Source organism: Armigeres subalbatus, chromosome 3 (assembly GCF_024139115.2).
Source record: "Armigeres subalbatus isolate Guangzhou_Male chromosome 3, GZ_Asu_2, whole genome shotgun sequence".
NCBI classification, from domain to species: domain Eukaryota; kingdom Metazoa; phylum Arthropoda; class Insecta; order Diptera; family Culicidae; genus Armigeres; species Armigeres subalbatus.
Genome location: NC_085141.1, coordinates 256,908,302 through 256,935,585, shown reverse-complemented (window position 1 = coordinate 256,935,585; position 27,284 = coordinate 256,908,302). Strand labels below are relative to the sequence as shown.

Below are 27,284 nucleotides of genomic sequence, written 5' to 3'. Positions count from 1 at the left end.
AACATGCCAACCAGTGTTGTAAAATGTCATTTGCATTCGTTTGTATAATTTTCCTAGAACTTTTTCAGAAGTTAGCTATCAATTCCTGAGGTATGGCGAACTTATAGCGCTTAAATGTGCCTACAACTTTGTCTAACAAGACATTGCTGTAAATATGTTATCTGGGGCGTGGAAGGCAAAATGTCATTCAAATGACATTATGTCAGACCGCATCGTGCTTTCGTGCTGTGCGGTTCTTTCTCTCTTTGCGGAAGGATGTTTTTAATACGAAGCTATTTTAATTTCAACGGTGCTTCTTAGCGCTATTTGTACCCACAGATCCCGTTACGATCTTTGCAAGGACGTTTACGTTGGACCCGTTTGCGGAAGTAAAATTCCGACAAGCGGTGGTAATCCTGCAGGGACACCGTTCTGGGAAAAAACCTCTTAGAAGGTCACGTCTCCACGCTCAGCCATGAGCATTAATAAAAACAAGAGGAAGGGGGAGTCTCTGAATTCTCCACTTCCTTCAAAGAAACAAGGTTTCAAGACCGTCATGCCAAAGCGCGGAAAAAATAGAAGGAAGCTGGAGAATTCAGATATTCCTTCTAACTCTAATATCGGAAATAATTCTTCTCCAATCGAACTGAGCAATCAGTTTGATTTGATTAATGATGAAATTGAGCAAATCGAATATACCTCTAGCCCAGGTGATTCGATTCATGCGAGGATTCCGCTTATTGTTGTATCTGTTGCCGAGTTTTCTGGCTTCCGGAATAAGATTTTGAGTAACCTTCAGGGGATCAAGGTTTCATTTCAGATTGCTAGGAAGGGTGACTGCCGCGTTTTGCCGGGATCCTTTGACGATCGCAAACGTCTTCTTCAGTATTTAACTGAGAAGCGCCATAAATTCTTCACATACGACGACAAAACTGAGCGATTGTTCAAAGTCGTCTTGAAAGGTCTCCCCAGTGCACATTGGTCCAGGTAGCATACAAAGCGGTAATAAGTTGTTCAAGCCGAACATAGCAGAGATAGAAAAAAACTTTGTTCTACAAAGTTGCTCCTAACGGTGAGGGGCTTTTTGAGGTTTTCATAAAAATTAGGGTGGGCCACATTTGAAAAAAATAAATATAAAACTTTTTCATTTGCAGAGATATGGCTATACAATGTTCCGCGAAGTTATAGTTCAGCCAGATTCCAAGAATTTTGCTAAGAAAATTATTTCTCTAGCTTTTAAATTGACTGATTTAGAGCAATTTTCCCAAGTTTACTTAGGGTGACCCTCAAAAACACAGTTTTTTTGCTCTAACTTTTTTGTTTCAAATTTCTCAGCAATGTGATGTTCAGAGCACTTTTTGTGCTTTGCAGGGCGCAACTTTTCATGGACTTAGCGTTGCCATATCTCATGCGGATCAAAAGTTATTGAGGTTTTCTTCGAAAAAACGTTTTCTTCTAACGGCTGTATCTATGAATGGCGCAAACATTTTCTCAATCTGTTTTCTCGACCTTATTCTACTACTTTCAGGCTTCATTTCAGAGTGTTTAAATCGAGGGATAATTGAAAATAACCCCATATTTTTGCAATGAAAACTTACCGTTTTTTCCATTTTCAAGCACTAATTTGCTATTTTTAAGTGTTTTTGCTTCCATGGCTTACTTTGTGATATGGCAAACGCCACACCATTTAGTTATAGAGCCTGAGCAGAAGCTAATATCTTGAAATCAGCAGTTTTATGAACTTGATATGAATAAGAGGTAACATGACAAAAATAATAACAAAAATAATATCCAAAATAAATACTTTAGGCATAACATTATCAGATATTTTAATACAAAACAAAAAATAATTATGTTTTGCCTTTGATATTGTAATAACAACATATGTTATGCTTTGAATATTTTGTATATTACTTTTTGTTATTTCGTATCTTATACATGTCAGTAATTTTCGCTGAGACCGAGCCACTATTTGCACGAGGTCTTTGAAAATGCCCAAATTTATGTTCATTAGAATGCTTTCGGCGAGTTTATCAGGGATCCGAGTTAAATTTTTCAGAAAGATGGACCCCTCGTTAGTTATGGACGAAATCACTTTTATGGACCCCTCGATTTTTGTCAATTCTTGATTCACCAAAACTGTCATAACTCTAACATTTCTCAACCGATCTTATGGATCAGCGTATCGTTGGAAAGAAGAAGAGTGTATCCTCAATTTGCAATAGTAACAAACAATGGGGCAGCCATATTTGATTTGGCTGCCATCTTGGATTTATTTTTTAAACTATTTTTCCGCTAGATTTGCAATCACCGATTTTGAATATCACCACATCGATGGAAATCTTAGCTTATATAGAGCTTTGTGTTCAAAAATCTCAGGTCTATGTTTTTTCTATCAAAAGTTTTGTACGATTCAGCAAACTATTTTTTAAGGCCCATCTGACGAAAGAACATTATTTATACAAACAATATCAGACTACGACATCAGTTCATTGATTTCATACACTATTCTACGCTAAATATATTTTGAAAATGAAGAGCATGTCTACATCAGTAATTTATTTGGAAGGCTCAAAACTTTAATCAAATACCAAATCCAATATGGCTGCCTCATTGTTATTATTGCAAATTGAGGATACACTCTTCTTCTTTCCAACGATACGCTGATCCATAAGATCGGTTGAGAAATGTTGGAGTTATGACAGTTTTGGTGAATCAAGAATTGACAAAAATCGAGGGGTCCATAAAAGTGATTTCGTCCATAACTAACGAGGGGTTCATCTTTCTGAAAAATTTAACTCGGATCCCTAATAAATTCGCCGAAAGCATTCTAATGAACTTAAATTTGGGCATTTTCAAAGACTTCGTGCAAATAGTGGCTCGGTCTCAGCGAAAATTACTGACATGGATAAGATACGAAATAACAAAAAGTAATATACAAAATATTCAAAGCATAACATATGTTGTTATTACAATATCAAAGGCAAAACATAATTATTTTTTGTTTTGTATTAAAATATCTGATAATGTTATGCCTAAAGTATTTATTTTGGATATTAATTTTTGTTATTATTTTTTGTCATGTTACCTCTTATTCATATCATGTTCATAAGAACTGCTGTTTTCAAGATATTAGCTTCTGCTCAGGCTCTATAATAAAATGGTGTGGCATTTGCCATATCACGAAGTAAGCCATGGAAGCAAAACACTTAAAAATAGCAAATTAGTGCTTAAAAATGGAAAAAACGGTAATTTTTCAATGCAATAATATGGGGTTATTTTCAATTATCCCCTCGATTTAAACACTCCGAAATGAAGCCTGAAAGTAGTAGAAAAAGGTCGAGAAAACAAATTAGAAATATGTTTGCGCCATTCATAGATACAGCCGTTAGAAGAAAACGTTTTTTTTCGAAGAAAAACCCCAATTACTGTTGATCCGCATGAGATATGGCAACGCTAAGTCCATGAAAAGTTGCGCCCTGCATAGCACAAAAAGTGGTCTGAACATCACATTGCTGAGAACTTGTTAAGCAAAATTCTTGGAATCTGGCTGAACTACAACTTCGCGAAACATTGTATACCCGTATCTCTGCAAATAAAAAAGTTTTATATTTAATTTTTTTCAAATGTGGCCCACCCTAACTTTTATGAAAACCTCAAAAAGCCCCTCACCGTTAGGAGCAACTTTGTAGAACAAAGTTTTTTTCTATCTCTGCTATGTTCGGCTTTAACAACTTATTACCGCTTTGTATGCTACCTGGACCACTGTGCAGTGATGATAAATCACTGGATGAGATTAAAATTGAAATTTCTCAATTACTTGGATTTTCACCAGTCCAAGTAATTAAGATGAAAAAGAAATCCCACTCTGGTACTTCCCAGAGGGGCATTTCTCAAGAATTTTATTTAGTTCATTTTAACAAAAGTGAACTAAATAATATGAAAAGTTTGGAAAAGGCCTGTATTATGTCCCATGTCCGTGTTACATGGGAACATTTCCTCTCACGCCAAGTACGCCTGTCCTGTGAAAGAAGATTCCAATAATTTTAAATGTGCTAATTGTGGGGGCAATCATAAATCCAATTTCTGGGAATGCCCTTCACGCAAAAAAGTTTTGAATTCCCGTGCAAAATTGATGACGGGAAATTCCAATCGGATCCCAGATTCGACGGGTAGAAATTTTTCAAACGCTCAAATTTCGAAACCAGTTACCGGTCGAGCAATTCATACCCACCACAATTCACAAACAAATTTTGCCGCTCGTCAACGGGTAGCAAGCACTTCAGTAAATTCCAATTTTTCCAATGTACCTACGTATGCAAACATCGCTGCTGGTAGACAAAATTTCTCTTCTCAAAATGAGGTTTATACCCATGTCCCAACGGAAAATAACGGTCATGTTGCCGATTCAGGTAGCATGACTGCTTCCGATTTTGATTTTTTAACTGAACAATTGCATCACATGAATGATGCAATGTTCAAAGCAAATACCATTCCTGAAGCTGTTCAGGTTGGTATAAAGTACACACAAAAAATTGTTATCGGACTTCGTTTCAATGGATCCAAATAATTGTGTGAAAGTTCTAAATTGGAATGCCCGCTCTCTAAAGGGTAAGGAGGATGAATTATTCAACTTCCTAAGGGGCCGTACACATATTACGTAAGCACTTAAGAGGGGGGGATCTGTCAATATCTTACGCTCCATATAAAAAAAATCATTTGTAAGAAAAAATCTTACATGGGGGAACGGGAGGTCGAAAAACCCAGAAAAATTGCTTACGTAATATGTGTACGACCCCTAACAGTTCATAATGTGCATATTGCCATTATAACAGAAACATATTTAAAACCAGGACTCTCCATTAAAAGAGATCCAAATTATTTTATCTACAGAAATGATCGTCTTGACAGCGCCTGTGGTGGGGTCGTCATTGTCATTAATAGACGTATCAAACATAAATTATTTTCTTCGTTTGAAACCAAAGTTTTTGAAACCTTGGGAGTTTCTGTTGAAACAAATTTTGGTCAATTTTCCTTCATTGCAGCCTATTTGCCTTTTCAATGCAATGGGCAGCAAAAGAATTTGTTGAAAGCTGATCTTCAAATTCTGACTCGCAACAAATCAAAGTTCTTCGTAATTGGTGACTTCAATGCCAAACACCGTTCATGGAATAATGCTCAAAGCAATTCCAACGGCAAAATTTTATTTGAAGATTGTTCTGCGGGATATTATACTATTCAATATCCCAATGGCCCTACTTGTTTTTCTTCCAGTCGAAATCCTTCTACAATTGATTTAGTTTTAACGGATTCAAGTCAGCTGTGTGGCCAATTGGTAACTCATGCTGACTTTGACTCTGATCACCTTCCTGTGACATTTGAAATCTCACAAGAAGCCGTTTATAATCCAATCAGCTCTACTTTTAATTATCATAGAGCTGATTGGGATTTATATAAAACATATATCGATAGGAATTTTGATGTTAATATTCCTTTGGATACCAAAAGTGATATTGACAATGCGCTCGTATCTTTGACAAATTTAATTGTCGAAGCCAGAGGCATTGCAATTCCTAAATGTGAAATTAAATTCAACTCCATTATTATTGACGACGATCTTCAGCTATTGATCCGTCTTAAAAATGTGAGGCGAAAGCAATACCAAAGAACTCGCGATCCCGCGTTGAAAGTTATTTGGCGAGATTTGCAAAATAATATTAAAAAACGTTTCACTATCCTGAGAAATACCAACTTTGAGAATAATGTCTCGAAGTTGGATCCCAGTTCGAAACCCTTTTGGAAATTAACGAAACTTTTGATTTTGTGGTTTATGCTAACGTAAAAACAGCACGACACTAATAAAACGCGACGCGAGACAAGACATAACACTTATCGTTTTTACACTCGTCAACTAAGATTTAAAAAATTACCTTTTACGTCGACCGGTTTCGGGCGCGATGTTGCCCATCATCAGGACTATGTCCAACCAAAGATTTCAAATTAACGAAAATTCTTAAAAAACCTCAAAAGCCAATTCCAGCGCTTAAAGAGGGAAATAAAATTTTATTAACAAATGGCGAAAAGGCTCAAAAACTTGCTCAGCAGTTCGAGAGTGCCCATAATTTTAGTCTAGGTCTTACTAGTCCAATTGAGGATCAGGTTACACGAAGCTTCGAAGACATTCTCAACCAAGATAATGTTTTTGACCCTTCGTTGGGAACTAATTTGGATGAAGTGAGATCTATTACTAGAAAATTTAAAAATATGAAAGCCCCGGGTGATGATGGTATTTTCTACATACTTATCAAAAAACTTCCTGAGAGCTCTTTATCCTTTTTGGTTAATTTATTTAACAAATGTTTTCAATTGGCATACTTTCCAGATAAATGTAAAAACGCCAAAGTTGTTCCAATTTTGAAGCCGGACAAAAATCCAGCTGAGGCTTCTAGTTATCGCCCAATCAGTTTGCTTTCTTCAATAAGCAAACTGTTTGAAAAGATTATTTTAAATAGAATGATGGTTCATATTAATAACAATTCTATTTTTGCTGATGAGCAATTTGGTTTTCGCCATGGGCATTCAACCACCCATCAGTTATTAAGAGTAACGAATTTAATTCGGCTCAACAAATCTGAAGGATATTCGACTGGAGTTGCTCTTCTTGATATAGAGAAAGCATTTGACAGTGTTTGGCATGAAGGTTTGATTGTAAAATTGATGAATTTTAATTTTCCTATGTACATTATTAAACTGATCCAAAATTATTTATCAGATCGCTCACTGCAGGTAAACTATCAGAATTCTAAATCTGATAGATTACCTGTAAGAGCTGGTGTTCCCCAAGGCAGCATACTGGGGCCCATTTTGTATAACATTTTTACTTCTGACTTACCTGATTTACCACCAGGGTGTCAAAAATCTTTGTTTGCAGATGACACAGGTCTCTCAACCAAAGGGCGTAGCCTTCGTGTCATTTGTAGTAGATTGCAAAAAAGTTTGGATATTTTCTCCACTTACTTGCAAAAATGGAAAATTTCCCCGAATGCTTCCAAAACTGAGCTTATAATTTTCCCACATAAGCCGAGAGCTTCTTATTTGAAACCTTCTAGCAGACATATTGTCACTATGAATGGGGTTCCAATTAATTGGTCTAGCGAAGCTAAATATTTAGGACTTCTGCTAGATCAAAAATTTAAAAATCACATTGAAGGCCTTCAAGCCAAATGTAACAAATATATTAAGTGTCTATATCCACTTATAAACAGAAAATCAAAACTTTGTCTTAAGAACAAACTTTTGATTTACAAACAAATTTTTAGACCTGCCATGTTGTATGCTGTGCCAATATGGACTAGTTGCTGCAATACCAGAAAGAAGGCACTTCAGAGGATTCAAAATAAAATTCTGAAAATGATTCTGAAGTTGCCTCCGTGGTATAGTACCAATGAACTTCATAGAATTTCTAATGTTGAGACATTGCAACAAATGTCCAACAAAATAATTTCCAATTTTAGACAAAAATCGTTGCAATCTTCTATTGCAACGATTAACTCCTTGTACCCTTAGTATAAAATAGGTTTAAGTTGAAAACATTGTAATTCCTACTTGGTTCAATTCAATCAGAGGAAAAATTCTAACTGCCAGAGGCAATTGAAATGTATTAATAATAACTAAAAATATAACATAGCAAATAAGGATGATAGTGTTAAGAAAACACGGAACACCTAGTCTAAGGGATGAATGCATGTATTAGATAATTAGCAAATAAAATGAGTTAAAAAAAAAAAAAAATGTGGCTACTCATCCGAATTCGGTGCGAAATTGAAAAGTTTTTGTTTGCTTTATTTACCATTTTGTCTATCATTACAAAAGTGCAGTGGTTATTATTTTGATATGGAAAATTTTCTTAAGAAGTGTTTTTTTTTGTTATTCATAAATATGCTGAGTAACATGTAAGTTCTCTTTTGTTTGCTTTGGTTGTCAATCTTGAGACAAGTTGACCGTGAATGTGAGAATGTTTGTTTACAATTCGTAAACTTTTCGTATTGCTTCGCAGTACTTGCATTATGTCTGGTATCGGGTCGACCGTGGAGTTGCATCATTGATGGGTTTTGACATTAAAGCTACAACAGTGACGAACTCTGATTCGAACAAGGAAAATTGACTGAACAAGAAAAACACTTGCTCAATTCTCTTGCCTAAACTAAACTTAATATAAATACGAGCTTCTTAGAGGTAACAGTTTGTTAAAACATTAAGGTGTATTCTATTTGTTTATTCAATTTTTCACGATAGGGTGGCGTATATATGATTGACAGTGTGTTGATGATGTCGACTCCCTAGTAACATTTTGGTTTTATGCTGATTTTATTACACTCTTGTAGAGTAAATTATGGTCTTCAAGAGCGTTATAAAACTTAAAATGTTACTTGGGCTGTATCGTGATACGATTTCGTTTAAATTAGCACTGTGATTTACTAACTTGGTGTCATTATATTATTAAATTTGGATTTGAGTTGGACTTGATCGGATTTCGATTAGATTGAAACTGGATTAGGTTGTTTTTGGATTAGATTGAATTTGGGTTTGATTGGATTTTAATTTGATTGGATTTGGATTTGATTGGATTTGGATTATATTGGAATTGGATATGATTAGATTGGGATTTGATTTTATTGGAGTTAAATTGCATTCTGATTCGATTTGATTTGGATTAGACTTCATTTGAATTAGATTGGATTTGGATTGGATTCTGTTTGTATGTGGATTGGATATAAATTGGATTTGGATTTGATTGAATTTTTACTTCATTGGATCTAGCTGTGCATCATCATTAGTTATCAATTATCAACCGACGCGGCTGGAAATGATTGTTATTAGGAGCGAACGTATAGAAAGTACGGCTCAGTTCGGAAATAAGATCAACACATCGGTCGAGCGGTGCTGCATGCAAGCAAGACGACAAACAGTTCAGCTTTGTAGAACTTGGAAGTCTGTTGGTAATTGTTGTTGCGATAACACGCGTTCCATATTCTTGTTGGTTGGTCATTGAGATTACCAACCGAATGGCGGATAAGCTTCACGACACTAACATTGATTTATCCTACTCAGAAGGTCAATTGATTAATTGCGCAATTTGACTGATTATGTGCAGTCAGTCTAAACTGAATTAGAATAATAACTATTCTAGGTTGTTGAAGTTTTAAAGATGGTTGGGAATAACGGCAAATAAATTGTTTAGTAGAAGATCGGAATTGGTGCTCAAAGTAGTATCAGAAGCGGGAATGACCGCGCTATAAAATGTCGGGAGCGGGATGACCGCGCGATGAAATGTTGGAAGCGGATCGGGATGACCGCGTAATGAATTGTTGGAAGCGGATCGGGATGACCGCGCAATGAAATGTTGGAAGCGGATCGGGATGACCGCGTAATGAATTGTTGGAAGCGGATCGGGATGACCGCGCAATGAAATGTTGGAAGCGGATCGGGATGACCGCGCAATGAAATGTTGGAAGCGGATCGGGATGACCGCGCAATGAATTGTTGGAAGCGGATCGGGATGACCGCGCAATGAAATGTTGGAAGCGGATCGGGATGACCGCGCAATGAATTGTTGGAAGCGGATCGGGATGACCGCGCAATGAAATGTTGGAAGCGGATCGGGATGACCGCGCATTGGCATGTTGGAAGCGGATCGGGATGACCGCGCTATGAAATATTGGAAGCGGATCGGGATGACCGCACAATGAATTGTTGGAAGCGGATCGGGATGACCGCGCGATGAAATGTAGGAAGCGGATCGGGATGACCGCGCAATGAAATATTGGAAGCGGATTGGGATAATCACGCAATTGATAATAGTTGATAATTTTAATAGATCTAACATATAGATTAAATATTTACGCAACAGAATTTGAAAATGATGATTGGCCATCTGCATTAGTTCATTTCATTTTGCTTATTTTGCTTATTTCATTTTGTTTATTGCAAACGTTTCGTTTTGAATTATTGATTATGCGAGAAGAGGAAAGATGTGTGGTATGGATCAGCCTGTAACATGAATCAGTCTATTGAAGGGTTAACTTGCATACACTGCAGGCACGGTACATCCACTCATGTCGTCAGTCGCTACAGAGATTCCAAGGTGTTAGGTCGAGTGGCGAGGCATCGACGTGTTGGGTGATTCTCTGTGGGAGTCCGACGGTCTTCGAGGCGCGTCTTGTGATTTAGCAAACCCCAAAACATTTTCCGACGGTCTTCGGGACACGTCTTGTGATTTAGCAAACCACAATCCTTTTTCCGACGGTCTTCGAGACGCGTCTTGTGGTTTTGCGAACCACAAACCATTTTCCGACGGTCTTCGAGACGCGTCTTGTGATTTAGCAAACCACAAATCATTTTCCGACGGTCTTCGAGACGCGTCTTGTGATTTAGCAAACCACAAATCATTTTTCGACGGTCTTCGAGACGCGTCTTATGATTTAGCAAACCACAAACCATTTTCCGACGGTCTTCGAGACGCGTCTTGTGATTTCGCAAACCACAAACCATTTTCCGAGGGTCTTCGAGACGCGTCTTGTGATTTTGCAAACCACAAACTATTTTCCGACGGTCTTCGAGACGCGTCTTGTGATTTTGCAAACCACACACTATTTTTCGACGGTCTTCGAGACGCGTCTTGTGATTTAGCAAACCACAAACCATTTTTCGACGGTCTTCGAGACGCGTCTTGTGATTTTGCAAACTGAAATATATCACTCGTCACAATTTAACACCTTGAATTCAACTCACTTCATGAAATCAGTAACAGGATCCAAAAAATAGACTGGCAGGATCGCCAAAATGTTTGGCTCTAAATGGCCGGAACGTAGTTATGTCAGCGACTCTCCGTGGATGCGTGTGCACGCCGCGGAGGTCTGACTAGCAGAGGGCAAAGTCATGGCTTGCTGCTCGCCGTTTGGCACGCTGATGTGTGAATCTATTACACACGCTAAAGGCATTTTACTCAACCCTCACAGACACCTTTACGTGGTGTGTTACGGGGTAAGATCTACCATGGTTACATTGCCAGCTACAGGCAAATCATGACCCAACGATTACCTTCCTCATTATCCAACTCCGTGGGGCAACGCCGATGAGGCTTCATGAGTTAACGGGCTCAGGAGTTGCTGACCTCACCGACCTCGGTGCACAAACTTCTGATCGTGTTCCGCTCTCATATATGCCAGAATTGTGTATCCTTGTGGTAGATCTTTCAATAGTTGAGGGACTGGTCGGTATCTGGTTTCTGTACAGCTACTACACAGTTTCGAAAAAAAAAGTTTTAAAATTTCACAAATATGTACAAGATAGATGACCCGATATTCAACATGTTAAAATTTTGACTGCCCCTGGAATAAATTTTGAAAGTCTATAGAGGAAGAAGAATTATTCCATTTTTTGATTTCTTTGGTTTTCGGTTGAAAGATTATGTATCTTGTGTGGCAAGCACGATTGATACACTATGCCCAGTGTGTTGAGAATGTTTCCCACCAAAAAAACATCCTTGAGCGTATCGGGAATCAAACTCGCCATCTCTGGATTGGTAATCCTACGCCTTTGCTCGCAAGACTAACTGAAGACTTTAGTAGAATGGTCTTACCTCGTACACCCAACCAGCGACTGTTAGATTTTCTAACAATTCTGTATAAGAGCCTAACAAATATTGTAGTTCTTATACAGGTTTTGGTAGGTTCTTATACAAAATTGTTTGAAAATCTCACAATCACCGGTTGAGTGTATGGTAATTGATAACAAATCTAAAATAGTACGGATGAGTTTATAAATTAATTTACCAAGCATTAAAATATTCAATGTTCAACCACTTGTTCTATATGGTAATGTAATGGCGATTCTATGTCATTAATATCGAAATTATAGAACTAAATAAAAGAAAAAACCAAGCAGCCTATGAGAGCACAATAAAACCCTAATTCAAAACATATCTCATCACGTCTCATCCATCAAAGTCTGGGAACTCTCCTGAACTTGACACGTCGTTTTAGTAGATATTTGATGGTACTGCGAAAATCATTCAACCAATTCCACATACCGTTGCGCTGTGTGCCAGGGACACGAAATCATCCGTTGATGCCAAATTGAAAGCTGAAACTTTTTCCCGCCTTCATATTTAGGCATCTCACACCATCCGTCGTCCAAAAAAAAAAAGTTTCGAAGGTCTTGCCAGAAGCATGCAGACGAAAATTTTTCCTTTAATCTAATTTTGTTTGCTCGATTTCGAAGTGTTTGATTTTCAGCTTCTTTTAATTTTGCGTCCTTCGATCAACTTTTTCGCAGAGTTTCGTGCCTACTTACAGACTTATAGCGCCGGTGTAGTCCCATCAACGGAAGCGGGAGGCAGGATGCGAGTGGAGAGATTCGTGGGTTTTCTTGTAAATTTGGGCTGGGCAACGCGGAGTTTGTGTTGATATTTTTTTACACTGATTTTCTTGAAGAGTCGAACACGACCGTTGCACTATGGGAATAGTGCACACAAATCAGTGGTCAATTATTCTGTATTTTGAAGAATGGACATCTCACATGGGGATTTATGGCGATATGTAAATCAGGGCGAACAAACAAGCCTATGAATCTATAGATTAGTTAATTGAACATAAATTAAAAAATAAGTTGCGCTTTTCTCTGCCCTGATTAAATTTACAAACTATTTAACTGGTTCAGAAGATTTTTCATAGCTCAGCAGTGTTTATATTTAGTTAAAGTTGAAAACTATGCTGGTAAAACATGCAAATCTTTGAATTATATGTTTTTGATAAGATGAAAAGGGAGCTTCAATTTACTTGTTCCAAACAAGTAAAACATGCCAATTATTTTTCGTTCTCCTTCCCATAGTGCGTTACTCAATGAGGGTTCCGTACGGCATGTTGTAAAAACAGTTTACTTTTTGCCTTTCTCGTATATTAAGTATACGGAAAGGCTATAGGACCGCTCCAAAACCGAATTTTTGATATAAGGCTCAGATACCTATAGTGTTATATACCAATCGACTCAGCTCGACAAATTGAGGTGATGTCTGTCATGTGTGTGTATACAAACATGTGAGACACACTTTTGGATACATAGCATCATCCGATTCGCTTGCAACAAGTTGCATTAGACAGAGTTTATTAGTTGCTATTGAAAATTCACGCGATCGGCCATTGCGTTCCAGAATTATTGACAAAACATAGTTGTTTGCTATGGAAAAAAAATCAAAATCAATATTTATTCAGAAATTGCTGCAATGCATTCAAATGACCGCAAATAGATTAATCGATCAATGGAAAAAGGGGAATCTATCCCCCTATAGTGCAATATTGACCTTGTGTTTTCCCATTTTTATAATTCGCGAGAAAGGCACCACAAACGCTAGGTGGATTAATAAGGCTTTTTTTATTCCACCTTACTTTCCGTTGACTGGTGATTAAGTTGAGTTGCAAAGTAAATCTCAGCGATGCCAATAAACATGTATTCGGTGGAATGCCGTACTCCTTAGAGGAGAAGGAGGAGGAAATATCCGAAATCACGGGCACACTTGTAGGAAGACGGTTTGTTGTTTGGATGAGTGATTAGTTCGAAGAAGTTTTATCCTTGAGGCTGGCCAGGAAAGCAAATGTTTTAGCAAAGGAAAACCAATCCGGTTCCGATAACATGTTCTCTTCAAGTAATTTAAAAAAAACTAGATTTCTTGAATACTAATAATTACAACAAACCGTTAACAATTTGTGATCAAAACTGCATTTGAATACTGTTAAACAAGTTCTGCTGTAAGCTACTGGCTAAATACTGTGAGAGTATCCTTTCAATGTATTTGTTGGACTATGTCGGAAATGTCAGAATATAGTTGTCAGTAGGTTGCTACCAAAAATTTGACGTATATTATTATAGCAAATTGTGGGTACCAGTTCCAACTTGAATTACCTACTGCATGTGAGAAATTATTTGTGTACTGTGGAACGGCAGTTGTTGCGGATCTTGTTGATTTATTTTTAATACTTCACTATGGCAAGTTTTAGCACAAAATGGATGTCAATTCTGTGCTCATGAAAATAAAGAAAATTGTATAGTTCATGATGACTAACCATCACCATGCTTTACTGGAAATGATGAGCGTATGCGCATGAGCAATATCGGCTCACATCTCTTCGCAGTTGGTCGTCATCATATTAAATTAATAGTCAAAACAAATTGCTAGCCTATGCGTAGGCATACCTGCACCGAACTTCAACGAACGTAGCGTTTTTTCTCCAGGAACTCTTTTCACGTGTATTGGAACAATAAGCAGTAGAGTGGCCCAGCCTTTGTATGGAGAGAAAAAAAAGTGGTCGAATTCTACGGGGCACCCCCCAGGATTGTGCCTTTGGATAAGAAAATCAATCTCTGAAAGTTTCAGCTCAATCGCTTGTTGCATAAGCTGGCGCAATTGATTTGAAGTTTGTATGGTGGTTTCAGCCAAAATGCATAGGAAAATACACCTCCGTCACTCTTTCGTTCAGGAAATTGGTTCGGTATGCCCGATTGAGCTCAGAATTGCAACAAAGGCACAGAACATTATACGATGATTAAATGACTTTTTATAAAGTTTCGGATGATTTATTAGGAGTTGGGCTGTGCACTTTGGAATTCATTGATTGTCATGAAAAACGTGCGCATGTTATCAAAGGTGGCTTAGATATGTGCTGTGGCGCGCGTTCCTCTGCATATGTTTGAGCGCGCGCGAAACCACACATCGCAGGCATCTTTGATGGCATGCGTATGTTTTTCATGGCAATCAATGAATTCCAAAGTGCACAACCTAACCCCTAAAAAATCAGTCGAAAACTATAGAAAAGTTCATTTAAATCGTAAAATGTTCTGTGGAATTGATCTTTAACATATCAACTGCCTTTGTTGCAATTCTGAGCTCAATCGGTCATACCGAACCAATTTCCTGAACGAAAAGGTGACGGAGATGTATTTTCCTATGCATTTTGGCTGAAACCACCATACGAACTTCAAATCAATTGCGCCAGCTTATGCAACAAGCGATTGAGCTGAAACTTTCAGAGATTGATTTTCTTACCCAAAGGCACATTCCTGGGGGGTGCCCCGTAGAATTCGACAACCTTTTGTTTCCTGGGCCAGTCTATTAAGCAGTTTAAGAATGCGCCTCTGATGAATCACGTTGCATGCGTAATCTTATGAAAACCGAGAACTGGCATGTTACTGTTTTGCCTTTCTCGTACAACAAAGTTGTACCCAAAGGCTATCATTTCATTCCGAAATCGAACTTTTTAAAGAAGTCTCGGAGACCCATGATGTTATATACGAATCGACTCAGCTCGTCGGGCTGAACCAATGTCTGTCTGTCCGTGTATATGTGTGTGTGCACACGAAGTCCGAAAAAAATAATTTCTTTTTCATATAATAATTCTCAAACGATTTCCGATGAATCGGGGAATGTAGATTAATCTGGGTTTTTTCCCAAGTCAGGCATATTGGTATTTATGGTTTTGCAAGGCTTTGTATCAAATGGCAGGAAAAATTTTATAAAGATTTTTGACGTAAACTACGTAAGGGGAAGACTCGGATATAGGGTGTCAAACGGGAATTTCCCAATTCAAGTTGCCCTGACAGTGTACCCGCAGCTAGACGTTCAAGCTCGACCAATCAACATGTATGTTTTTTACACATGTTAACAAGTGGCAATGAGCAACCAGGTGGCGCCACTGAGCTAACAGAGCAGATGTCAAAAGTTTGTTTTGTTTTGATTTTGTTTTTTCGCACTTTTCAAAATAAGCACCGTTGCAAATGGGCCGGAATTGTGAATTTTATTTTTGTGGAAATCATCAAGGTATTAGGAAACTAGGAAAGGTCTCTTTCTGCAGTTTTCCCAAAAACCAGGCACTGTAAGTATAGTATCTCCTTATTGCTAACCTATATATGCCAATTTAATGCAATCGTTAGATGTTCCCTTTGGGTGGAGACCTGCAATTCTCGAAAAACTTCAGACACTTTCAAAAGCCAGGGATACGATGCTTTTCTAAAAAAAAACTTTGCTCCGATCATTTTTCATTGAGCTCTTTCCGGGATTCGACAAATAAAAAAAAGGGTGAGATACACGGATAAGTGAAATTTTATGAAGAATAACACATCAATGTAGTATCATTTCCATTTCCATAGCCTAGTAGCTGGTGCTGTTCCCTCTTCACGCGCAAAAATCAGGTTTGAAAGCCTTTCCGAAGATGTTCCGAAGAATGTTCTCGATGGTCGTGATTTTAGCTCAGAACCAAATGAAACGACTATTGAGTTCATCGATGGAGATGATGATTTCGCCAAATGGTTTCAATCAACGCAATCTAAACTATCTTCTGAAAAGGAACGGGACTCCAACTATTGTGCAAGATCAACTTCACGGTGTTATGGAGGTCGGACCTGATAATGATAGCGGTACCGAAGATGAGGCGCCGCCGTTCCGTCAGTTCAGCGAAAACCCAATTAAAAACATACCTCCTGTAGCACCATCCGAAACGTCGCTACGTCAAAGCCTTAAATCAAGGGAGCTAACCATAAAACTGCTCAAATAAAATATGAAATCTATTCGGCGCCAAATGTTCGTCCAAGACCAAACCAGCAAACGCCGATTGAATGCTTCCAACCGATATAAGAAGCTGTTCTTTTCCTTGCGCAAAAAAATAAACGTTCTTAAAAAGATAAAAAACGACAACGAAAAACTCGGAGAACAAGCCAGAAGAAATCCGATAATCCTTGATACTCTAAAAAATACAATGCGCCACCTAAAAGCTCGACGATATCAACCAGAAACCAAAAAGTTTGCTTCTGGAGCATATCTTAGTGGACCACGAACTTATAGATTCGTTCGAAGATCAAAAAACTTTATTCTACCCCATAAAAGCACAGTTTACGGGTACAATAAGAGTATCCGCATTCTTCCCGGTTTGAACAAGACCATTCTTATGCGAATGAAGTGTAAAGTTCGATACATTAGGCCTAAGAGAGATAAGTTAGTCATGATCTGCTTGGATGGGATGTCTGTCAAACCTGAATTAACGTATTGGGCAAAATCAGACATATTCTATGGATTTCCATTTGATGGCACTGAACGTAAAACTGAAAAAAAATCAGAAGGGTTGTGTACAAGACACGACCGCTCGACGTAAACTACGTAAAACCTCTTAGTGCAATGAGAATCGTAATATCATATGAACATTAGGTTGAATACATGACACAATAGCGAATTTCAACCAAAAATTATTTTAAACTGTTTTCAGAACAAACATTTTTCTCAATCACCACCGACGACCATACATATGTTAGTTGGACCGCTACCGGCGCAGCCATCGTCTCAAGTCAATTCAAAAAGCTGCTCCCACGCGCGCGTTTGCGGTTTTGCTTGAAATCATCGTGCGGTTGTCATCAGCATCGGCTGCGTTCAATAGAATTTGTTTAAATTTATCTAGTAGAACAGGTTTGTCGACAGCGAGTTAAAATGAGGAGAAAATTGCATTTACACAATTCTGCTGTCACCGACGACAGCCACTTAATGATTTTCCGCTTATTTGCTACATACGTCATCTTTGTGAATAATTTTCTGCAACAACTACCCGTCGACGGGTAGACAAGACACGTCGACGACAAGACACGACTATGCACAAGAAAAATGAAGCGGTGGGCCAAAAGGTGCGTGCGTTACAGCAATCTGATGTCCGTGTTGGGGATGCATGAATGGAGTTGGTTAGTTCTGAATCTTTTACCAGACGTGAAAGAACTAAAATTTTCAATAGTTTTTCGTTGATAATCAATAGTTTTAAAACAATTAACGAATTGGTGGAAAGTTTCCGAAACTATTGATAATAAAATCTCGAAAATTTATCGAAAGATATAGTCGCTATTAACTTTTGAAATCTTACATGATTTCGTGACAGTCCCCAATTTGTAAATTTTCAGTTGGCACCCTGTATCCGAGGCTTCCCCTTAGGCGTAGTTTTTGTCAAAATGATGGCAAATTAATTATTTTGTGTAAAATGGTGATTCTGAAAATCATAATCTTGAGAGAAAATTTCACTTGGCAACAACTGACGCCATCCATACGAATACATATTTGCAGCACCTACGATGCGCCCCCGTAGTTGTACTGCTGGAATAACAAAACCGAATAAGAATTTCACTGCCACTGAAGCCATCTCCCTCCAACGCGCGCTCGTGATTCTACTACGGACGGCAGGCAACTTTATGGCGTCGCCAAGCGGTTAATTTTCACTTTGAATAAAATTCGCCTCGCCTCAATCTTCCTTTGTGTAGAATGGTGGCCCTGAGAAGAACCGATTAATTCCAAATATGTCGACGACGACCACATGATCCACGACACGAGCTGGAATTCGCTCAGCAACTCTGCCGATGATGGAACCGCTCTCCACGACATTTCAAATGAAATGCCTCGTGCGCGCGGGAGAGCAGTTTTCTTATAATCAATAAAGATGGCTCATTAGTCCCGCCTCTTTGTTGTCCGGTATGAATGCAAATATTGTTTAACCGTCACACACTCACCAAAGGGGCGTGGCTACAGGTTCAACTTTATTGATTACAAGAAAGCAGCTCTTTCGCGCGCGCGAGCCATTTCGTTTGAGATGTCGCGAAGAGCAGACCGTGGTACCACCTTTGGCATCGGCGGAGCACCTACCGGAAATTTTATTCCCGGCGATGGTGTGGGTCGCGTGGTCGTCATTAACATTAGCAGCGCTCAGTTTAAATTTTCTTGTATGAAGGGAATGACGGCTTTGGCAGGTTTTGTTCTATTGCCAGGGGGTTTTTGTTGGCCAAATTTTATGAAATTTGGCCACAATATTTTTTGATATGCAAAGAATGTTTCGGCCAAATTTGAGCACAATTAGTTACAATTGGCTACCATCAATGAAAGTAGCTCTTATGTCACAACTTGAGGCGAGATGAATTTTGATCAAAGTAAAACTTAATTGCTTGTGATGGCAGATTGTTTTCCGTCGGTAGTAGAATCACGAGAGCACGATTCAGAGAAAGACTTATAATTTTGGTAGATAGTCATCCATGCGAAAACATTTTTGCAGCTTCTCCGTTTGACGCGCGCTCGTGATTCTACATACATACAGAAAACATACGATGATTCAACTCATCCATGAGTTTTTGGTGCTGAAATGCCACGCGTGCGCTGCAGAGCAGTTTTCTTATAATCAACAAAGATGACTCATTAGTCCCGCCTCTTTGTTGCCGGTACGGTTGCAAATATTGTGTAACCGTCACACACACCCCAAAGGGGCGTGGCTACAGGTTCAACTTTATTGATTACAAGAAAGCAGCTCTTCCGCGCGCGCGAGCCATTTCGTTCGAGATGTCGCGGAGAACAGACCGTGGTACCACCTTCGGCATCGGCGGAAATTTTATTCCCGGCGATGGTGTGGGTCGCGCGGTCGTCGTCATTAACATTAGCAGCGCTCAGTTTAAATTTTCTTGTATGATGTAGGAGGAATGACGGCTTTGGCAGGTTTTGTTCTATTATTGTCAGGCAGGTTTTTGTTGACCAAATTTTATGAAATTCTTTGGTATGCTATGATATGATATGATATTTGATATGAAGTACTAACGATCGGCTACCATCAATGAAAGTGGCTCTTAGGAGCGTCCAGAAATTACGTAGCGCTTAGAGGGGGGGGGGGGGGGGGGGGTGGAGCGAAGTGTGACGACCCATACATAATTTTTAGATGCTTCATACAAAAAGTGTGACATAGGGGGAGGGGGGGTTGAAAATGCCCAATTGTTGCGTTACGTAATTAAAGGATCTTCCCTTAAGGTGACTCGGGGAGGCACTACACACCGTGTTATTTTTCCTATCTTTTGTCTCTTTCTAACATTGTCACCTCGTAATTCGGTTTTCAGTTGTTTGATGTAACTGTAAATGTTTCAGCATGTAGATTGCGAGTAAGCACGCGCCGGTGATACTTTTTCAAAATCATATTTGTTGTAGAAAAAAAATTAAGCATTAATGATAATCAATAGTATCAATAGAATTGGCAAATTGCTGAAGGGTTTCCGAATCGATTGATAAGCAAATGTCGAAAATAAGATAAAGACGATATTAGCGTTTGAAATCTATCCTAATTTTTGTGACAGTCTCGAATTTGGAAATTTCCGTTTTAAACCATGAATCTGAGTCTTCCCCTTAGACGAAGTTAACGTCAAAAAAATGTAGCAAACATCCATACTGACGCCTTTCACTTTTCTTCCGTCATAATGCGACTCCACTGTTTGCATGGTCTCCTTCCGATACTTGCTTGAGATTCAACTACCGACGTTAGCGTTGCGCTTTGAATAAAGTTCATCTCGGAACCGATTTCTTTTTCAATCATCAACAGGAAAAATACAAAATTAGAGTCTCTCGAAAAAATTTCATGTTGTGCCGACAACATCCAAATCGTTGCAAACGCCACATTAGTGAATAAATTGCTGTAGCAATCTTCCGATGACAGCCTATGCTCGGACCGGCAATAATGCTATGATTCCGCTACCGATGCCAAACAATTATGCTTTGTTCTATGAAGAAAGTTCGTCTAATATCAACATTCTCAATCACTAAAATCATACAACTCCGAATTATGCTAGAAAATTTCACCGAAGAATTTTCCAGTTCCTAACGGTTGCACTTTAGGAAAATTATTTCAACTTAACCTTTCTCCCAAATATAATGATGGTCCTGAAAAGAACCGATTAATTGCCACTTATGTGCCTTATTAACAGCAGCCACTGGGCTGCGCGACCGCCATCCGATGATTCGGCTCAACGAACGCCGTCGATTGCCAGATCCGCCGAAGATGGGACACGGATGAAAATGATGTGCTGCTGTTTCCACGACCGCCACCACCACCGACCGAAAAAATTTCATCCGCACTGCTGAGATAGCCGTTGTTACTGGGACCGCTTCTGAACGCCCTGGTCCGCTCGCCGTGACATCCAGAATGAAAATGACGCGCGCACGCGAAACACGGGGTAGTAGTAGTAAAATTCTTCTTTATTTACACATTTTTTGTTCTACAATTATTTTTGACATGTACAGTGATCGGCCGGCTTGGCCCTCCAACTTCAATTTTAATTATTATTATTATTATTATTATTATTTTTATGTTTCTACTTAATTTTTAAAATATAATGTATCATGACGGCCTTCAGGAGGCGCTAGGCGTGTTTTTTAAAATTTGATAGCCTAACTACTATGTAAACTAATATTTACAATAAAAATTTGATAACCTAGATTGGAACTAGCGCCCTAAGCGCTTCTTGGTCCGAGTGCAAGCAACGGACCCTAAACTTTTCTTTACACTCACCAAAGCGTTCATGTAAGGTTTTTATTCCGGCCAGACGGTGGACCTCGGATGTTCTTGTCCTGGGAGGGGTGTTGAGGATCATCCTCAGGAATTTGTTTTGGACCCGTTGAAGTTTGAGGTGGTGGGTTTTAGCGCAGCTCTCCCAGACCGGCATGCCATATTCGATCACAGGGAGGATGATTTGCTTGTAGACAGCAAGCTTATTTTTCAGGGACAATGACGACCGGCGGTTGATCAAAGGGTACAGTAGTTTCAACAAGACGTTACACTTTGTCACCGTTTTGTCAACCTGTTGCCTGAAAATAAGCTTGCTGTCGAGGGTCAAGCCAAGGTAGCCGGCCTCATTGGCCCATTCCACAGTCGTGCCATTGAGGATGATTTTACAGTCCCCAGGCGGAACAAGTTTAGGGATTTGGAGTGGGGAAAATGATGACCTGGGTCTTCGCCGCGTTGATACAGATCTTCCAGCTGGTGAGGTACTCTGTCAGGGCATCCAGGCCTCGTTGGAGTTTTGCCACTAGCGCTCTGATCACTCTACCGTTGTAGACGATGGATGTGTCATCTGCGAACAGAGACAGAATGCCGCCTTCTGGAGGTTCTGGCATGTCGGAGGTGAACAGATTGAAAAGCAGGGGCCCGAGGATACTGCCCTGGGGGACGCCTGCGACGATGTTGTGCGCATTGGAACTCGCTCCGCTGATTGAGACCCGGAATGTTCTTGTCGACAGGTAATTGTTGTTGACTTTCACAAGGTAGCTGGGAAGATTGTAGCTTTGTAGTTTGTACACCAGGCCATCATACCATACATTGTCAAATGCCTTCTCGACATCGAGTAAGGCCATGGCGGATGTTTTCGAGACAAACTTGTTCCGTCTGAGGACGTTGGTAACTCGGGTCAGTTGGTGTACAGTTGACCGACCGCGTCGGAAACCAAACTGTTCCTCGAGCAAGATGTTGAGATTTTCGGCAGACTCAAGTAACCGGTGATGAATAGCTTTTTCGAATAGCTCGGATAATCCTGAGAGAAGGCTGATGGGACGATAACTTTTGGGTGAGGAAGGATCCTTCCCAGGCTTCCGGATGGGGATGACTTTCGCTGACTTTCAGGACGATGGGAAGTAGCTGAGCCGGAGACACTGATTAAAGATCAGCGAGAGGTGCTCAAAGAACGGAGCACTCATGTGTTTGAGCTCGAGATTCAGGATGCTGTCGAAGCCTGGGGCCTTCATGTTCTTCGACGATTTGATATAGGCTGTCAATTCGCCAGCTGAGATCTCCAACTCCTCCGAGAAGTCGTTGGGAATCAAATGGATGTTGTTAGCATGCTCGTTGACGGCTGCTTCGTGTGGACTGACGATGTTCTGCCCAAGATTGTGTGAACTGACGAAGTGACGACCTATTTCCGCGACCTTCTCTGCAGGAGTTATCAAGCGATCCTTAGAGCCATTATTGTCTAGTGGGATCAAAGGTGGAATGGGCCGAGGCTTGGATTTTAGAATTTTGGTCATTTTCCAGAACGGCTTAGCATAATCTGGGAGAGTGCGGATCTTATTCGAGAAGTCGTTATTTTTGAGGTCCACCATTCTGGCCTTGATAATTTTTGTGATTCTATTGCAGCGTGCCTTAAGCTCAGGCAGTCCAGTACGCTGAAACTGCCTGCGAGTGACATTCCGCAATCGAATCAAATCTTTGGTGAGTGTATCGATGTTTAAGGAGTTGCTTACCTGCCGAGCCGTCGGTACGTGTTGCTCTCGGGCCGCCGTGATCGCCTCCTCGATAGCGCACAGCTGGCGGTCGATACTTTCCGGCGTCTCCGGACGCACCTCGTAGTCGACGGTGTTATCGACGCACTGCTGGAACCGCTGCCAGTTCACTCGGTGGTAGTTCCGCCGTAACTGCTGGTGCCGATTGACCGAGGAGCCCAGCTCCGCCACCACCGGATAGTGATCCGAACTGAGCTCCTGGTACACAACCGGCTGCGAGACGTGGTCACTCAGGTTTGTTATGTAGAGGTCGAGCGTTGCGTGGGCACCGGACCGACTCAGCCGAGTGGGGGAATCCGGGCTCAGGATCGTGTAGTGGCCTTCCTCCATGTCGTTGCTCCACATGGTGCCGTTTCGATTGCCGCGACTGTTGCCCCAGGCTTGATGTTTGGCATTCAAGTCGCCGGCAATGATATACTGGCCTTGCCTCCGCGTCAGCTTGACGATGTCCCTCCGAAGGGCAGCCGATGATCCATCGCCGGCTTTGGCCTGCGTTGGACAGTACGCCGCGATGAGCGCGATTGTGCCGACCGAAGTGGTGATTTCGACACCGATGGCCTCGATGACACTGAGCTGGAAGCTTGGTAGCAGACGACAGTTGATGTTGTAGCGAAGAGCGATGGCCACACCACCTCCCCTGGTCGGCCGGTCAAGTCGCACGATGCGGAAGTCCGGGATGTTGATGTTCACCTCCGGTTTTAGGTGCGTTTCGGTGATGAACGCCACGTCTATTTCCTTCTCCTCAAGGAAATCCTTCAGCTCAATTATTTTGCTCTTGAGCGAGCAAGCGTTCCAGTTGACCAGGCCCACCCTAGCAGCCATTTTGGATGATGAACATGCCAAAAGTGAAGACCTGGTCGAAGCGGGTTTTGCAGCCGCGCAGTCGAGTGGCGAGCTGCGCGAAGATCGGCATCAGTTGTTCCGGAGTGTACAGCGGAGCAGATTCTTCCGATGGGACGGCTTCGTTCTCCGACTGCCGACGGAACCCAGGAGGAGGGAGCGGGGGCCATTCGCTGGTGGATGGTGCCGACGATGTTGGAGCTTGGACCGATGCCGCTGCCGCTGCCAGTCGCTTGTGCGGCTGTAGCGGTGGGAGTAACGGAATCACACGACGGGGAGCCGGGATGGCTGGAAAGTTCACCTCGTTGATTACGGGAACACGGTTCTTCTTCGGAATAGTCCTGGTGGAAGCCTTCTTCCGGATTTCCAGGAACTCGGCTCGCTTTGGGCAGCCCTTTGTGGTGGCGCGATGTTTGTCGCCACAGTTGGCGCACTTGGGATCGGCCACCTCCATTTTGTCGCACTCGTCCGTCGGATGGGGTTCGCCACACTTGTTGCAGCGCGGCTTCATGCGGCAGTTCCTGGTGCCGTGCCCGAAATTGAAGCAGTTGGTGCATTGCGTGACATCGCGGTGCACTGGCCGATATCGCTCCCAGTCAACGACGGTGTTATTTATAACGCCAACCAGCTTCAGGTCCTTCCAGGTAGTGGAGCCGTGCTCCAGATGGATCAGGTAAAGCTGGTCGCGATATCTCCTCGCCTTGTCGTGACGAGTGATCTTGTGGACGGCTACTGGCTTCAGTCCGCAACTTTCAAGCTCTGCTTGGAGCTCTTCCTCCTTCATGTCGTGAAGTCCTCGCAGCAAAGCCTTGAGCGGCTTCGTGCCGGTGGTGGTCATGAGTGTAGTACTCATACTTGTGGACCTCGAGGAACTCCACGACGGATTGATGATGGTCCCTGTTGGCCGGCATCACTTTCACGCCCTCGCTGCAGAGCCGAAAAGTACATTTCAGCCCCTTAGCGATCAGCTGGCGAATTTTTGGGCGTAAATCCGGCGGATCGCCCTTCACAGACACGGGCGGGCACTTCTCCTTTCGCTCCGGTTGCACCTGCGGCAGCTGCGATTGCTGCTTTTTCCTCTTTTTCGGCGGATTGCCGGCGTCATCAAGCGGCAACGGCGAGAACACGTTGTTCTGCAAAAGCTGCTTGGAGGGGTTACCCGCGCCTCCAAGAGCAGTGCGCTTAGGCACTTTTCCAGCGACCGAATCGGCCACCGAGTCTCCCATGACGGGTCCGGGAGAAAATAACGCCAACGCGACAAGCGAAAACGTAAACAGCGAACGAACGAGAAAAAACACTTTGAAAAAATGCGCGAGCAAAAAACACGTCCGTACGTGTTGCTGTCTCGAACTGACGGGGCTTTTTATACACAGGGAAAACGAAGCAGTGGATCAAAAGGCCCGTACCTTACTGCAATCTGATGTCCGTGTTGGGGATTTATGAACGGAATTGAATTTTTCACCCGGTTTGGAAAGAAACAACATTTTCAATAGTTTAACGTTGATAATCAATAGTATCAATAGAATTGGCAAATTGCTGGAGAGTTTCTGAATCGATTGATAAGCAAATGTCGAAAATCCATCGAAAGATAAAGACGCTATTAGCGTTTGAAATCTATCCTAATTTCGTGACGGTCTCGAATTGGGAAATTTCGGTTTTACACCCTGTATCTGAGTTTTCCCCTTAGACGTAGTTTACGTCAAAAACCTCAGAGACTGGCAACTGAAGCGGTGGTAGTGATGACATCCGGAATATACATTCTATTCATACAGGTAACCAATCTCGTTTGACGTATTATTAATATTTTTGTTCAAAAACTAAACCAGTAACTTGTAGCCTGTAGGATATTTACTTGCACATAACAGCCTTGGAAGTCACGCGCAGATGGAATTTGTTGAGAAGAGTGTTATGGCAATCAGAAGGATCGGGCTGATACCAATAGCCCTTGTGATGGATCAGTGCTCAACGAATCAAATAATGATCCGTGAAGGTGGCGCCACCCATGCCGATCCTCTAATCAACATAAGCGGTGAAGATATTGCCGTTTTATACGACACGCCTCAACTGTTGAAAATCACGCGGGATGCTTTCTTAAAGCACAATGCAGAGTTCGAAGGTGGAATAGCTTCTTTCCAGCATATAAAAGAATTATATGACACTGACGTATTTTCTTCTCTACGGCTGGTTCCAAAATTGAATCACAAATGTATAACACTACCACCCTTCACAAAAATGAACGTACCTCTGGCAACACGTACGTTAAGTAAATCAACATCAATCGCGATAAAACATGATGTTGAAACAGAGGACCTGTGTGGTGAAGCTTTACAAACAGCAGCATTTGTTGAATTCCACGACAAACTTTTCGACGCTAGGTGGCCTCAATCGGAAAAGCTAGTTTTTTTTTAAAATAATTATCTAACGATACTAACTGTACTGTCTATGTATTTGCGTTTCTTGTTAGCCATACAGAACGCCAATCACCGAAAGTTCTTTCCACGTCGATTTCCTTAGGCACGCTAAGGAAATTCTTAGTAATATGTATCACACCACAAATGAATGCTTCGATATTAGAAAAGTAAAATGCTTTAAAAATTTAGAGGATTTTTTTTCAATAACACATTTTTTAGGCGAAAGAAGAAGCGAAGAAGCTAACAGTTGCCCAAAGAATCCCTGCTTACCTAAAAGGTTTCATAGGTAATATCAACGCACTTGTGGATATGGGAAAAAATGAGAACCAAATATGCCTGTGCTGTAACAACATGTGCAAGAATTCATTCTGCCAGGATTGTTTGGAAAACTTTTTTCTGAGATTCGAAGACGTTGTGGATTCAACGATGCTCCTAATACATTTTAGTTTAGCAGCGCATTCAAATATGCTATGTTAATTGTCACAAACGAAGTCTTCGATGAAAGTAAAAATTGTGAAAACGATGCACTATGGGGAAAAGGGTGGCCATTAAGCGAAAAATTCACTATCTCCAATTTGTCTAATTTATATATCATATGATAGTATATACCTTAGATAAGAGAATCGAAAAATATTGAAGCGCTATGTTTATTCAGTCAAAATATATGGGCTGGCGAAGTGAAAAAAGCTGATAAAAATCAAAAATCGTTCCTTACTTTGATTTGTATCTTTTGAAGTCAAATTTTCTCCAAATATAAATTTTTATATACCATTTCAAAGCTTAAGCCTTAGCTTTTCGATAGCATGGTTTGTTTTTTACGAGAAGATTAATAGGGTAAATCACTACTTGGGCCTATGGACCCCATTCCCGGCTCACTGCACAGAAAGCTAATGATTTATACT

The 27,284-nt window shown here is 40.8% G+C and overlaps 1 protein-coding gene across 1 annotated transcript in view; it reads left to right on the top strand.

The window, feature by feature from the left end:
• The window catches only part of LOC134222424 (uncharacterized), a 96,549-nt gene extending 70,788 nt beyond the window's left edge, over positions 1-25,761 (top strand). The window contains 2 exon segments of the mRNA XM_062701573.1: positions 16,279-17,149; positions 25,686-25,761. Coding sequence (XP_062557557.1) covers positions 16,279-17,149; positions 25,686-25,761 — 947 coding nt within the window.
• Positions 25,762-27,284: the final 1,523 nt, after the last annotated feature.